Source organism: Lepidochelys kempii, chromosome 24, assembly GCF_965140265.1.
Source record: "Lepidochelys kempii isolate rLepKem1 chromosome 24, rLepKem1.hap2, whole genome shotgun sequence".
In the NCBI taxonomy this organism is placed as follows: domain Eukaryota; kingdom Metazoa; phylum Chordata; order Testudines; family Cheloniidae; genus Lepidochelys; species Lepidochelys kempii.
In genome coordinates this window covers 6,241,201-6,257,522 of record NC_133279.1, presented here as the reverse complement: position 1 = coordinate 6,257,522, position 16,322 = coordinate 6,241,201, and the positions used below count along the sequence as shown (strand labels likewise).

The 16,322-nt window shown below is 49.2% G+C and overlaps 1 protein-coding gene across 1 annotated transcript in view; it reads right to left on the bottom strand.

Moving 5' to 3' along the window:
• VPS45 (vacuolar protein sorting 45 homolog) overlaps window positions 1-16,322 on the bottom strand; it is a 53,739-nt gene that overhangs the window by 15,218 nt on the left and 22,199 nt on the right. Inside the window, exons 12-14 of the mRNA XM_073322441.1 lie at window positions 15,086-15,193; window positions 14,442-14,563; window positions 5,942-6,073 (exon numbers count right to left, since the gene is read on the bottom strand). Coding sequence (XP_073178542.1) covers window positions 5,942-6,073; window positions 14,442-14,563; window positions 15,086-15,193 — 362 coding nt within the window. The remainder of the gene's footprint in view (window positions 1-5,941; window positions 6,074-14,441; window positions 14,564-15,085; window positions 15,194-16,322) is intronic.

Sequence of the window (16,322 nt, the reverse complement as noted above, 5' to 3'; positions counted from 1 at the left end):
CTAGAAGTCCCAACCAGAACTGGGACCCCACTGAGCAAGGCACAGACATAAAAATCGGAGACCGTCCCCACCCTTCCAATCTAAGGGTGTGTCTGCGGCACAGGTAGCCAGACCTGCACCAACACACCTGCAAAAAAGCAGTTTAGATGCAGTGGAACAGCTGCAGCATAGGCTAGCAATACAAGTACAAACTCTGGGTTCTGGGCAGCTTGTGTCATGTAGAAATACTCTAAACAGACAGAGGGTGGGAAAGGAAACTTAGGCACAGACAGGGCAAATGATTTGCCCAAGGTCACACAACAGATCAGTGGCAGAGGTGGGAATGGAACCCATCTCTCCTGATTCCCAGTCCAGTGCCTTATCCATTGGACCATGCAACCTCTTCTGCCCTCCTCCAGCCTAATCAATACACTGCTGCCAAAGTCCTCTCTATCCCAACCACATCACCCCAGTCCTCCAAGCCCTTGGCTGACTTTGATCTGTATCAAACAGAAGCTCCTTATCCTCACAACCAGGGACCCTGCCTATGTGTGTATCACACACACACACACACACACACACACACATTCTCTCTCTCTCTCCTCCCCAACCCACAGATGCAGAATCACGCAGTGAATACCAAAAATGAAGGGTGAAATTTTCAAAACCAAAGTAGGTCAGCGGTTCTCGACTTAGGGTTACGGTCTCCGGTGGGGTAGGGTCTGGGGTCACAGCCACCCCGTCCTTCCTAAATTGCTAGAAGGGAGATAGTAAAGAGCCTCTGGAGGAAACATCTGGAGAAGTTCCTTTGCTGAGCCAGTCAAACTTTAAGCCCACCACCAAACAGACAGGAACACATGGTCGAAGAGCCCTGCCTCCCCTCTGCTCTAGGGACACAGCTAGGAGATGCAGAGCTGTTCAGTGGAGCGTGTTAATGGTACTACAATTTCTTTGCAGAGCCCTTCCAATACGCGTGGCCTCCAAGTGTCTTACAGGACACGTAGTTCAGTTCAGTACACAGATCCTCTTTCAAGGCAGGTTTCAGCCTTCAATACTGGGTGAAAGTTATACCTGTCAGGAGATCTCTGCTATCGGTTACCTTCTGCCGTTGCTCCGTGTTTCGTTACGGCGCAAAGGCTGTCAAGCCATCAAGATTTGCAATGGGGCTTCCGTTATAAGCCTAATTTTACCATTCACCAAAACATCTGATCAGTCTCAAAACGGGTAGACTGGACCTGGGGATGAGGCAGAAGCTTCTCCCAAAATTTCAAGTGACACAAATTGGGGGTTCCAGGATTATGGCGCCCTTAGAGCTGTTCAACACTTGAACCTGGTCTCTACCAGCAAAATTACCTCTTGCTGACAACAGGTGTCAGCAACGGGTGCATCTAAACATGGATTAGCTGCAAACGTAACATCATATTTTCAGGACAGTTTCAGAAACAGCGATTAAGAGCTGTCTGGTACGGGATTCAAATGGAAGAGGGGACAGGACCTCGAGGCAGGTCCTACAAAACCAAATACTTGCAGTGTGCTTTGAGCATGCTGGCTGAATGGCACTGTGCAAGTGCAAAGCAATAGTGGTACAAGAACGAAGAATCTAAAATTCAAAGGGCTCTCAAGAGTGACAGGTCCAAAATATATTCCCGTGTTCTAAAGTGCACCATGGATTGTAGCCAAGTTGCCAGTGGGGGAGGGGAGAACTCAGTCATCCTGGGATCATGTTTTGGACCCATCACCTGCAAGTGGAGGCATGACAGGAAGGATGGTCCAGTGGTTAGGAGGGAAATTCTGGTCAATTCCCAGCTGTGCCACAGACTTCCCGGATGACCTTGGGCAAGCCTCTTAACCTCTCAGTGCCTCAGTTTCCCATCTGTACAATGGGGATAACAGCACTGTCCTGCCTCACAGGTGTGCACAGGATAAATAAATGAAAGATGGGGAGGTGCTCAGGTACAATGGTGACAGGGCCAGACCAGGACCTTAGATAGACAGTGTCCTTTTAACTGTGCTGTGCGATCGTCCAGTTTATGCAGGTTCTCCAAAACAAACCTCTTGGCCCTCAAGCTGGGGAGCACCCTCCAGCCTCCTCCAACCCTTCGCACGGCTTCTGTTCCAGGGTCATTAGAAAAGAGGGATTCAATTGTAGGCGGCACATGGCCAAGTACACCAGCAGTGAGGGGAATCTGCCTTTGGATGATGTGCAGTGAGGGATGTGCCAGGACTAAGTCACTAGCTGGAAAGGCTAAAGTTTCATGTCTCTGAAATAGATGCCACCGCCCCCCCCCCAGTCTTCTCTGGTAACTGCATCTGCTGCCCCTTTCTCCCCATGCACCCTGGGAAGAGCTTAGATCAACAGCAACGATGGCACTTGGCAGACAGCCCTGCTGGGCCTCTGAAAAATGCTGATTCTGGGTTGGCACCTATGTGTCATCTTAATGCTACCAAGGTCTGACAGTACAGCCTGGGGTATGCGTACTCTGTAGATGGGGGGCATAATTCCAGCTTGGGCAGAAGTCCATGCGTTAGCTCTGCTCAAGCGAGGGCAGTAGATGTAGTGGCCTGGCAGCCCTGGGAGCAGCTGGGGCCAGCTGCCAGAGTACGTCCCTAGACTCTTAGATGGCGCTGTACTCTGGCAGCTAGCCTAGGCTGCAGCAGGGACACCGCCATAGATGTAGGCCATGGCCAACCTCTTAAAGTGAGGAGCTTAGCCAGAGGCCTCCAAGAGTCATAGACCAGGAGTTCTGTTCCTGGTTTTAATACTGACTTGCCATTGGCCTAGGGCAACACATGCCTCTTTGTGCCTCAGTTTCTCATCTGTAAGGCAGGGATAGTTACTACTTAATTCAGAGAGTCCCCCCCAATTCAGGAAAGGCTCCCTGGTCAGCACCACGCTAAGTAGATGCTTAACTCCGACAAAGCCAACGGGAATTCAGCACACATTTAAAGTTAAGCATGGGACTAAGTGCTTGGCTGAACAGGAATGAACTTAAGCAGATGCTTAAATGCTTTCCTGAACCAAGGCTGCTGGGAGGCGCTATGCTTTAATTAGCCTGGCATTTTCCAATGGGAGTTAGGTGCCTACCTCCTTTAAGCTCTTGGGGGAGAATCACAGCCTCGATGTGTGTAAAGTGCTCTGAAATGACCTGATGGACGATGTTATAGATGCAGTAGTATTGTGCTAGCTGCAACATTAAACAAGCCACTGCAGAGAACAGTTTACAGGGTTCAGGCTCCTTTTCCAGACTAGAGATCTATAGGGTCTGGGTTTTACTTGGTTTCTCTAATTTGGGGGCCCAGTCTGCTTTCGGCACCTAGTATCTCTAAACATCACTGGTGAATAGCCACCAGGTGGGAGGGTTTTGACCCAGTTTCCAATCCTGCAGGAAGCTGTCATTCAGCTTGGAAATGGATCTAAGCGACCACAGGTGCATTGTCAGCCTCTGCGCCACACCCTGGGATTTCTTGGTTTATACAAGCTCTTGCATTTGGGAGGGAATGTACGTTCGGCTGTTTGCTGGGAATTAGAGTAAATGGAACACCAGGAAACTGGTTTTCAAAGTGATTCAGGAGCAATGAAGCCAGATGTTTTCATCATAGTTGCATTTTTACAGGCTGGGTGCATCTTTCCAAGATGACATTTTAGCAACTCTCTTTTTCCGGAGGGCCTATTGGACAAGGAGCAGTGAGCATGACTGCAAAGTACTTTATCTTTCCGTTTCTAGCAACGCAGTTTAGCTCCAAGGCTAACCATGGAGCGGGGCGGGGTGCGAATGGAAAGCTAGCTAGTTTGGGGAGGATTTGGTCAAAATGTGGGCTAATACAGACTTGCCTTTGTAACCCAGTTCATAAGAGCCACTTGCATCTGGACTGGTGTCCAATTCGAGGGCTTTATTAACTGAAGGAAAAACTAACAGATTTCAGAGTGGACACTGCTGCACATATGTAAAAAAATATGTTTGGTGGGAGTGGGGGTGAAAGCCACTGGATCATGCAATACGATACAAATGATTGCTGTGCAAGCAGCTATGCAACCTAAATATATCTTGTGGGAGATGGAATTAGGATGGAGGTGCAGAAATAAGGCATTTAAAAGTCCAGCATAATAGGTATAGTAGCAAATATTTATTGGGCTAAAATTGCAAGTGTGTGTGTGTAGATAATAGATTGAATGTACCCAAATGCATCCCTCCACATGCTTTGATGTCATTTATTTTCCCAGACTGCAAGTTCTTCTGGATGGGGACTGTTTCGTCCTATGTGTTTGCACAGAGTCCAGCACAATGGAGCCCTGATCTAGGCACTACCAGAATAGAACTAACAATGATAAAGGCTCACAAACTTGGTCCAGCTGGTGAACAAACCTGGGACAGATTTATGGCTTCAGCAGCCCATCCAGCCTTGTGGGTTGGATGGCTAGACCCAAGAGCAGACATGGGTCCTTGGGGTGTGGGTGTGTGCAACACAGGCCAGTTAGAATGTCTATGAGAACGTTAACACTCAGAAATTGCAGAATGTGGAGGCAGAGATTTTCAAAGCTGTCTAGGGGATTTGGATGCTCCACTCCCATTCATTCTAATGAAGTCCCATTTGCCCAAAGCCCTTAGTCAGCTTTGAATATTGCAGCCTGAATGTTTACATGTAATGTCACCAGAATGATACAGTTTGCATTTGAAGTTTAATGAGGTTTCAGCCTCCCCTCAGTCTGTCCCTACAGGGCAGAGGGGTCCCTTTAAGTTCAGAGCAGCTGTTGGACAACTCCAGGGACTGTTCCAGCTCTTAGATTTCACCACATTTTCTGATAGAGCACATGGGATGGATTCAGGTCACCTGTCACATTCCTTCTAACTTTACCCTCCTGTTCCCCATCAACTGATTGGCTACCGGCCAGGAGACTTAATTATGAAAGGGGAGAGAATGGGATATTTGGAAGGATGTGGGGGAAGAATTGAAAGAATTCTTGGTTCTCTGCTTAGCTAGCAGCTGGCACGGGAGAGGAGGAGATACTCCCGCCTGTTCCCCCACCCTCTGGCAGGAGGTGGTACAGATGTATGGTCTAATTTCCCCCTTATTAGGATAACCGAATCCTGACTTGGACGCTCTGATCAGCACTTAGGCCTGTGAAATGGTGCCCATGTTTGGAAACTGGGCTCGTAAGTTTCGTCATCTGATCACATCACACAAGTCCCAGTTGTTTTCTGGAGAAAGCAAGATGGTGTTCAGAGGAACTAACAGGGAATTTTAGGATTGGATCACCTGCTTCCATTGCTGGGGCAATGCAAGCTCAAACCCACCAAGAAGTGAGCTGCTTGGAATGTTTCAGGGGCTGCACTGGTAACATAGGATCAAAGAGAATTAAGGGGGATCGGCATACCCAAGAGTCTTGCAGGATCAAGCCTGCTGTACACATGGCCCATCTCCTAAGGGAGGATATTGAGGTGCACGGTGGGTTGGGAATGACAGCTTCTTTTGTAAGAGAGCGACGTGAAGAGCAGTCGGTACTGTGCAGATCTGCAGGCAGCACAGAGATCGCCATTACTGCAAGCACAGAGCCTGCTTCCGATCTCACTTACACCAGTGGAACCTACCTGACCTCAGCAGGTTCGTGGCTGATTTACGCCAGTGTGACTGAGAGCAGAATCAGGCGTGGGGTCTGGATTTCCGGGCATTCCCTTACCTTCCCATTCATACTACTGTGGGCGGCAAATTCAAAGCAGGAGAAACTATGCACATATGCCTCTCTGTACCTAGAACTTTTATCTTTGACTTTCAAGTTCCTTAAACCTTCAGCCTGACAATCTCTTCCAGAGCCAACAAGGCATTTGGGGCTATACCTACCAGGCAGGGCGGTTAGACCAGAGATCTGACTGTTCAGTGGTACCCTGAAATGCTCCTGTGTCACAGACCTAGACACAAATAAACCATTTTCAAACCCAGGGGATAGGGCTCCGGTCCTTGTTACCTTTTTGTGTTGTGGATGGTGGTCCCTCCCAATACGATCCGGACCCCAGGGGTGGTGCGGTTAAGGTTATACACAGTTAACGCCTCTTCATAGGTTGCTCCTCCAATGATAAACACAATAATATCTTGAGGCCTGCAATGAAAAGGGAGAGCTCTTGAAACGGAGCAGGACAAAGCATTAGACAACACAGCCTAGGGATAAATCCTGCCCTGGCCAGGGACACAAATTGAGCAAGCCAGTGGATTTTCCCTATATCTAATTTCTGTGACGTACAGGGCCCTGAGGGGGCAATGATGCAATAGCACATCATGTGGCATTTAAACACTTGTACCTTGCTAAACACTTACACAAGGTGTGAACAGTTCTGAAAGGCAGGAGCAGGCAGCGTCTGTGTTCCAACTGAGCGCCACCATGACACATCCACCAATGTTTAATGCACGAGCACAACCCTGCTGGGGCTGTTAAATTAAGATCAATTTAGGAGTCAAATAAGGGCATCGACAGCGTTGCAGCCATCTTGGCTCAAATCAGCTGCAGTCTTTCTGGCTCATTATGGAATAGGTGGGATTATGCCTAGTTCACCTCTGAGATTATAATCCCTAAGGAGTTTAGGAGCACAGGATTTTGCAGGGAAGTTGCAGGGCTAGGGTGCTTTCACCTCGGTACATGCAGAGAGACACGTGGCCCTGAATATTTTGCTTCCCCAAAAAAGCCGGCACTTTGATCTCTCCCTCCTCACACCCCCAACCCCATTTCTCACCCCCCAAGTCACCCAGCTGGCCCAGAGGTACAAGAAGTTGGTTCTGGCTCATGAGGCACCTTTGATCTGTGAACCCTGGAGTGCACTGTAGGGGTTCCACAGGATACGGTGCTGTGCATCCTCTCAGGTGACTCCAATAACGTACATTACTGAGTCCGAAAGCTTCTCTCTACAGGGCAGCTAAATTGTGACACAACCTCCTGGTTACCTTGCTGCTGTGCTCCCTAAGCCCTCAAGCCTGATCTCTGTTCTCCAGCCAGGTATTCTCTTAGACTAGAGCTGCTTGCTGCAACAAATCAGCAATTAGTCTGCGTGGTCCACGCAAGCTCCTGATCAGAAGCAAGGCCCAAAACTGTCAGAAAGTAGTTTCTAGTATAGGGTGCCCAGAATCTGGCACCTCAAGCCAGATTTTGGAAGTTCTTGGAAGCTGCAGGTACTTGGCCCATCTGAAAATCAGATCCTGGGTGCCAAAACTTTAGGTGCCTAATATTACAGGGCACTTGGAAAAACATGGTTCTCAGAGTTACGTTAAACGAAGAAATTGCTTCCTGAGGCATTCAATGGACTTCAACACAAGTTTCATCTGCAGTCAGCGTATAATCTCCTCTTGCTGTTCTTTGGAACAGCGGATAGTGGCTTAGCTTCAGCTGTGTAGCTTTCACGAAAGGACAGGGTTTTTATCAGAAAGGCGTCCCTTGTAGAAAAGGCCTAAAAAGGTACATGAACACGCCAGCCTAGCCGTTCCACACTTGAGCTCTGCAGATACAATGGTGCGATTTATCATGCAGATGTTTTGGGCCATCAGTCCGGAGTAGTTATATGGTGGGAGAACTAACAGGATTTCAGCAGCACAGCGTACGTTGCGTTCACAACATTCCCAGTGAGCTAGGATTCTGTGCAGTGATCGCTCCCCGAAGAGTTACAGAGTCCCTTGAACAAAAGCAAGCTGTGAAACCTTCTGTATGGCAGCCTTAAGATAAGCAGGTTATATACAGCAACTGCATGTTCAGACGTGCGGTTAGAGGACACAGCACACAGCTGGGAGTCAGGACTTCAGGGTTTTATTCCCAGGTCTGCTGGCGACTCCCTGTGTCTCTCCAGGGCAAGTGTTGTTTGCTCCATTGGGAAGTGGGTATAATACCGATCTGCTATGGGGGCCACAGTGGTTATGTCTCACAAATCCCAACCAGCCAATTACAGCTGTTAAATTGAACTAGTGACTGTAACTGGATCAGTAAAGCAACAGGCAAATAAAACAAGCAATTTAGCACAGGGAGTCACTTAGTTACAACCTCCACCCAACCCCACTTCATCCACTGGATCGGTCTCCAAGCAGCTCAGGCTCACAAGGCCTAAGGGATTTACGTCCCCAAATACCTCCTTTTGGCTCCTTCAGAATGCCCAGCCTCAATCTTGGCATCATAGCACATGGTCACCCTTGTTTTCAAGGCTTCATGTATCACCACCATAAAGTGCTTTGAGATCTGCAGATCCCAGGAGGTACAGCAGCCCCAGGCAGGCAGCGAGCCTGCCCTAGAAGTCAGGGCTACGTTGCTGTGCAGGAAGTTGATCCCAATGCACGAGGCCGAGAACACACACTATCAGACTAGCGGCTCCAGCACAGCAGGGCACATTTGCTGGAGGGAGCAGCGGGGGCTTGCTGCCCAGATGAAGCCCCAGACAGAGGAGTCTGGCATTGGCTGTTCTTGTCCCTGTGTCCAGAGACAATCAGGTCTTGGCCGCTTCCAAACGGTGCTCAACAGATTTTTTTTTAAAAACCACCCCAGCAAAGGCAGCTAAGGAGGAACCCAGAATGCAGATGAAAACAGTATCAACACAGCTCATCCTGACATTACTCCTCCGCCTACGCTACCCCTGCAGTAGCTTCAGTGAAAGCACGAGCAGCCTTACAAATTAATTGGGGAGGTCTAGTCACACTTAACATCATGACCCAGAAGAGGCAGATCAGAGTGAGGCTGCTTAGCTCTGCAGTTGATACCAACTTGGGAGAAGTCATGAGGACTGAATTACTTTGACGGTGTCAACCATCTTTCAAACCGTCCACTGCTCCCCCTTCTCTATCGCAACCAACCTAAGCTGATTGAAAGTGAATACCCGGCCTGGCTGAGTCAACCCTCACCTACTTATCATCTCATCTGCTATGGAGCTGTTAACATTCACCTCCTATCAGCCTCTGGTGCCGGCCTCCACTGCCCACTTGTTAAATTTTCACACAAGCAAGGAGGGAGCTCCCCCTAAACATCTGCCTTCAAATCCCTCCTTCTACAAACTCTCCTTTGCCCTGGTGCCTGCTAAAACCTTCACAGTAGTTCGGCTGCTGGTGTGCAGAGACCGCTGCTTAGTGTCACTGACCAAGATTGTCTCATTGGTTAGTTGTACTCCCCTGTCTGAGGGTCTCCACCCATTGGTGGAGAAGGACCTTGCCCGTTTTATGAGAAATGTTTGGAAACCTGGTAGTATTCTTATTCTGAACAGGGCAAATCCTCATTTGAGTGGAGTCCAAGTCACAGAAACCATCCCAGCTGGCACACCAGAGCACAGATCTAGCTAACCCAGTAAGCTGAACAGCTGCATAGCAATGCCATTGTCAGACAAGAGTATGGTGGAATCAAGCCCCTGACAAGCATTTTAAGAGGAAGGATGGTCTTGTGGGTAAGGTACTGGGCTGGGACACTTGGGATCGCAGCCCTGCTACAGACTCTCTCTGATCTTAGGCAAGTCACTTCATCTCCCTCTGACTCAGTTCCCCGCCTGTAAAACAGCGATAATAATCCTTCCTTTCTCCCAGCCTGAGTGTATCTTGTCTATTTAGACTGTGAGCCCTTTGGGGAACTGACCGTCTCTGACTACATGTATGTACAGCACCTAACACAGTGGGGCTCTGATCTCAGCTGGACCCTCTATGAGCTACTGTAATACAAATAATGAGCTTTTGGCGAGCTGTCGCTAGCATGACTCACGCAGTAGTGTCGATGGGCCTGCACGTGTATGGCAAATAGGAGGAGAATGACATTTAAACGGCAGGAAAAGGAGAGTTGGAAGCGAAAGATTAAGTGGAATTGCTTGGAACCCTGCTCGATGATTTACAGAGATTCCCCTCCCCTCCTTGCTGCTAATTTGGACCAGGAGCTTCTCCTCCCCCACAAGAGCATAATATTTATTACGGAAAGACTCATACACTGAGAAGCCTTTAAAAATTCTTTGCCGTTCAAGCGGTTGCCTCCCTTTGATGGTGAAATACAAATGTTTCATCCTGACCTTTTGCTGAACTCGCATCAATCACTGTAACGCCGTCCGCTGAAACCACACGTGGCAACACACTCTAGGCCAGTTTGCCCTGGGCTGGGTTTTAAGTGATTCCCTGACATGTATTATCAATGTTGTGAAGTTTAAGGTGGCTCCTCTCTCAGTGCCTTTGGAATATTTCGGGATAGATTTTAAGGCCCGATTAATTTTCCATCAATCTATCTAAGGTACTTCTGTGGCCCCCCATGACCCTAGAACTTAAGTACCTCACAATCTAATATATTTATCCTCTATAGGAGAGCTGGACTATGATCCCCGTCAGAGAGAATGTGAGGCGTGCTTATAATTCCTGCACTAGGTCTGATTGAGTGCAGGGTCCGCCGGGGCTTGTGGGCCAAGTACATCCCTAGCTCTCAGATGGGACTGGACTTGGGGTGGCTAGCTTGTCCCACCACCCCACCGACACTTCTATTTTCAATGCGTTAGCTCGATCAGAACTAGCATGTGTATGTCTCCTTGGGCTGGGAATCACCCACAGCTTAAAGTGTAGACATACCCTAAGTGACTTGCCCCAGGTCAGACAGGAGCAGAGAACTGAATGCAAGTCTCCTGAGTCCCAGGCTAGTAGCGTAACCACCAGGCCATCTGTACACTGAGCCCTGGATTTCCAGTGCTCCAGCACCTTAAACTCACTGGGGTACGTTCTCCCCCATCAATGCCTGCAGCCAGACCATCTAGTGCTCTCAGCCAGCCTCGTGAGGCAAGGTGGGCCTGGAACAGGAGACCAAGCAAGTGGTGCAGGAGGAAGCAGTGCATGCGTCTCCAGGGGGCGCTCCGCCCCGAGCCAGTGCTGCCGCCCCTCATGCCACAGTGGCACTGGGGGAAAAATACACGGCCACCTTCTGACCTCATCTAGGAGCAAGCGGCAGGTCGGCTTACATTGCCCACTTGGTCCTTGGCCTTTCTGCTGACATGGCCAGCTGTGCTAGTGGGTTTTGCCAAGAGGACTCCTGTCTCTTTGGAAGCAGTACAAGACCAAGTTAGGCCAACTTTCAGCATCTATTGCCCAGCCCCCCCCTCCACACCGCAAAAATAATCAGTCAAGCACTGAATTATTTTGTACTTAAGAAAGGTGAAAATAACCCCCAGCTTTTATCTGGCACGTCTAACTGTAGTTCTCAAAGCGCTTTTACAGATAGGGAAACTGAGGCAGGGGATGGGTCCTACTCAAGGTCACCCACCAGGCCAGTGGCTGAGCTGGGAATAGAACCCAGGTCTCCTGAGACACAGGCCAAATTCTGTGTGGACTAGGCTACACTGTCTCCTGCTGATAAAGAGAGACAAGAGTTGTATTTCTAAACAATCCCAAGGGGCTGCAACAAGATGCTGGCATTCTGGGTACACCTAACTGTCCAGTGAGACTCAGCTAATCTCATGCCCTTGTGCTATAGCCCTCCAATGGACCCCGATGGCTCATGACAATCTGTGGGAGGCTCCACAATGCAGCTGTTATTTAATATTGCGCCCAGAGGTTCCAGTTGGGATCACCTTGCTAGGCACTGTACTAACCCCAGGGAAGACCTGCTCTGAAAAGCTTAGGGCAGAATATGGTTTGGCATCTCTGCCGTTGCCTTTTGGGGTTTATTTTGCTGAAGTTATAAGAACTCCCTATGTTTACTCAGTCAGTTAGGGGGTTAGGCTGGTGCTATGGTGCAGGGTGGGGAAGAGATGGAAAGTTGGTTTTTGTCCAGCTTAGCTATATTTTGTTTTGGATCTAGGCATTTCTGACCTTCTTATTCATTGGGAAATTAAACCCTGCTCCCATTCCCTGAGGAAATCCCTTAGCACCGTGACGTCCCCAAGGGCAGATTCTTGCACTCTATGCCGCACCCCTGGAGATGAGCCCTTTTAGGGCCATCTCATTGGCAACCAGCACATTTAATGGCAGAGGGTTAAACGAAGCTAGAGGCACTGGCTGGCTCAAGGGGCCCTTTGCCCCACCTTGCTGGCTCCAATCAAGCGTCTGGAAATGGTTATTGCTGTTTGGTGGCCTGTGTGAAATGAATTGGTGGGTCTCACTTCAGGGCCACTGGGCAAATGCCCACATCAAAGAGAACAGAACTGGCCCCTTTGGCAGGCTGAGCAGAGAGGCCAAGGAGACTGAAGTCCCATCTCAGCCTAGAGCAATCCCTCCAGGGCCAGGCTGGAGCATTTCCTAGGAGGAGAATTCCATTCCTTGACATTCCTAGGAGCAAGTTTGCGTTTCTGCTGCCTTCATCCCCATCCTGGGACAATCAGATGCTTTTTCCTTTCCAGCAGCCCCTTCCACAAGCCCCACAATCCACTGCTGGATTTTTAAAGGAGCATCTGGCACGAGGCAGAGATTTCCTGGCATGTAGACAAACAACTCATCTCTTGTGTGCCCATAATTCTTTTATCACTCAGAAATAAAGTGGTTAATGGCCTCGGCTGTCAAGCTGGCGTGGAATCTGGACGCCTTTCCGTTCTGAAATATGTTTTCACTTGTATCAGCTGGATCGCAAAGCCCTATGATGGGGCTAAGGAAGGAAGCGAGAGCTGTGCTGGGTGTTCCTCCCAGAGCCAGAGAAATTAACGAGCATTATTGGACACACTTCCTCCCCTCCCACTTGCTCAATGTAGCTGAACCTCAGTCCTGAAGTCCGCTTCCCTTCTGCTCTAAATGAGTTTGCAGTTTTAATTTAACCCAGCCTGCCCTGCAACAGCCACCCGATTTGTTGAAAATTATTAGCTCACAAAATGTGGCAGCTGCTGATAAAAGTTGGCAGGATCCGGTGTGCGAGGGGGGTGAGGATTGTTGCAACACTCTGCATATAAAGTGCCTTCCCCAGAGGGTCGCCGAGCGCTTCGCTGTGCCAACCCACCGGGGCTCATCAACAGGGAGTGAACCTAGGATAGTCAGCATCAGAAGCACAGGTGTCTACCTTTGGAGCCAAAGGAATAACTCTAAGCTTGCAGCAATGGCAGGCTCTTATCCTCTAAGCAGATTGTTCATTAGAAGTGGCTTGAACACCCTGAACCAGTATATTACAGAAGCAGAAACTCTGATTTACAGATAAGGAAACTAAGGTACAGAGGGTTAAGTAACTGGTCCAAGAGCTGGGAATAGAAACCAGGTCTCCGGCCTTCCAGTCCTGTGCCTTAAACCACAAGGCCATGACTTCCTCTCAGAGGTCATTAAATCATTGGAACCTATAGCTGCCTTTAATGGCCATATTGACAATGGACCAGCTCAGCCCTAAAAGGGCAGCCACATTCTTTTTCAGTTAGGACTACTAGCCAGCTTATTAGCCACACTGGGCGAGGTCAGGTTTTCACCAGAAAGAACAACCGGCTCAGGAGGGCAAGTTAGCCATACTTTTTTAACTTGCTAGCAAGAATACTGTGGGAGACCATATCAAAAGCTTTGCTAAAGTCAAGATACATCATGTCCACCACTTTCTCCATATCCAGTTATCTTGTCATAGAAGGCAATCAGGTCGGTCAGGCATGACTTGCCCTTGGTCAAATTGAGACAGAGATGTTAAGCGACTTGCCTATGGTCAAACAGCAAACTAGTAGCAGAACTGGGAAATAGAGATCAAGTTTCAGTTCCTTGCTTCACCTCTAGAGAGTGCTGCTGTCTTGAGGCAACTGGAAGGAATCAAACTGACAAACAGGCTAATACTCTTAAAGCAGAGCTACAGAGCAATTCCATGGGCCCCACACTTCAAGAAGGATGTGGATAAATTGGAGAGAGTCCAGCGAAGGGCAACAAAAATGATTAGGGGACTGGAACACATGAGTTATGAGGAGAGGCTGAGGGAGCTGGGATTGTTTAGCCTGCAGAAGAGAAGAATGAGGGGGGGATTTGATAGCTGCTTTCAACTACCTGAAAGGGGGTTCCAAAGAGGATGGCTCTAGACTGTTCTCAATGGTAGCAGATGACAGAACGAGGAGTAATGGTCTCAAGTTGCAGTGGGGGAGGTTTAGATTGGATATTAGGAAAAAACTTTTTCACTAAGTGAAACACTGGAATGCGTTACCTAGGGAGGTGGTGGAATCTCCTTCCTTAGAGGTTTTTAAGGTCAGGCTTGACAAAGCCCTGGCTGGGATGATTTAACTGGGAATTGGTCCTGCTTCGAGCAGGGGGTTGGACTAGATGACCTTCTGGGGTCCCTTCCAACCCTGATATTCTATGATTCATGCATGCAGTTGTCTGAAGACAAAGGGAAAAATATAGGGGGAGATTTCCAGAAACGCTCCAGGACTTAATTCTGCTGTTCTTACTTTTACCATCGATAGGCCAAGATCGAGTGCTATGGAATCCCCTCCACATCATATAGTTATTAAACAAAACGTTATGATGTTTCCTGAACATATTGGACACGGGTATTAACTATCCCTTATTTACCCCAAAGGGGTTCTCCTGTCCCCAGCCTGCCCCCTCCGTACCTGTCCCGGAGCGTGCTGGGACCCAGGTAGGGGTACTGGCCATCCTTAAGTTTTCCTTTGATGAGCTGATCTAGAGTCTCGTGCAGGAAGGGCTGATGCTGCGTATACACGTTCTCAACGCCCTGCGATACAGAGAGAAAGTGCTTTTAATTCAAGGCAGGAAGCGGAGAGAGCGGGCCAGCAAAACCATGATCCAGAACGACCAGCATCCAGCGGACGCAGTGATTGTTGGTACAGACCAACTGCCTTGTGCCCTTGCAGTGCGCTGAGCACACAAATACTCCAACCTCTGAAAGCCAGGAAACCAGGTGTACACCGGCCCCACCCCGCAACCTTAGCTCCATGCCCAGAGCTGGCAAGAGCCACTGCAGATTGCTTAGTAAAGGGCAGCCCTGGCTGAAATAAACACAAGCCGACAGGAGGAATGACTACAGGTGCATTGCAGGTGGTGCCTGGTGTCCCTTGGCATCGCCCTCTCATCCACCTGCATGCGCTCCATCTGTGTTAGGGACAGCTCTGTCGCATGGTGCTGGCTCTCATGCGACTGCCTCACGGCAACGCTACACAGAGCCCCTCGGGTCCCTTGCACGCCCCCTGTCCTTGTCTGGGCTTTGCCAGGGAACACACAGCAGAGATCTTAATACCTTCAGGCCTTTGAGGAACTGCTTGGTAATGGCGACGGCATCCTTGGGGCTGAAGAGATCGCTGCCCCGGACCCGCTTCCCACCGTATTCCACAACCGCTGACACCAGCTGTCCAGAGAGAGGGGAGATCGGAGACCAATTAACATGAGGAACTAGCTTCAGGAAAGCTTATGTGGATTTAGCATTGATGAAGGTGCTGGAGCGATGCCCAAGGAGCCAAAAGGGACTCCAGCTAGCCCCAACCCGATACACAGGTGAGGTGCAGGCCAAGTGTCCCCTGTATACTCCCAGCAACATATTCCTGGCGCTGCCTTGGAGAGGTGCCTTCAGAGGGTTGAGAGGAGAGTTTAATTTCCATGGTCTATTCAAACTGCAACTTCTCTGCCAAATGGGGACCCACCCTGCAACCAAGCCTCTCTTGGTGTTGGGTCTGAGACCAGTAAAAATTAAACATAGAATACCGCAGCAGCGAACCAAATAGGCCATGGGGCCAGAACTCCTAAGTGAGTGGAGGGGTTAGCAAATCCAGCCTACCCACATGAGAGTTCATACAGCACCTAACACAACGGAGCCCAGTCCTGGATCAGGGCCCTAGGCACTACTGTAATAAATAAGAACAGCTGGGACAGGGATTTTGAGTTGGGTTTTAGTTGTTCAAAATGAGTGGTTTACTTAGGAGGTGGGAGTGGAGGGAGGACCTGGGACATGGGCGGAGGAGGATGATGCCAGTCTATAGCTCCAGTCTCACAGCGGATCTCAAAGCGCTTTGCAGACATCAACCAAGGCCATTTGAGGTATTTCAAAAGGAATACAGACTAACACGGCTGTTACTCTAATACCAGGATTGTCCTTCAGAAATTTCCTTCTAATTACAAGACTTTTGTCACCTCAGTATCTGATCGCCCATCTGAGCCAGGGTAAGAGTCGCCTCGGGTGGGGAGAAGTCAGCAGTATCCAGAGAGATGGGGACAAACTCCAGAAGCTGATGTGTTCTCCCAGATCATTAACTGTATATTTTATAGTAATGCCCAGAGGCCCCAGTCAAGATCAGGGCCCTGTTGGGCTCAGCGCTGTACAATGTGAGAGGCAGATAGGAAAGCTCACAAGTAACAAAGGATGGAGGAGAGCTACACAGACAACATCCCATAATAATTCAGATATTAGCTCCCACCCGGGGACAGCTCCATTGATTTCAGTGAAGCTAGGACCATTGATACTTGCTGAGGATATGCCCCCT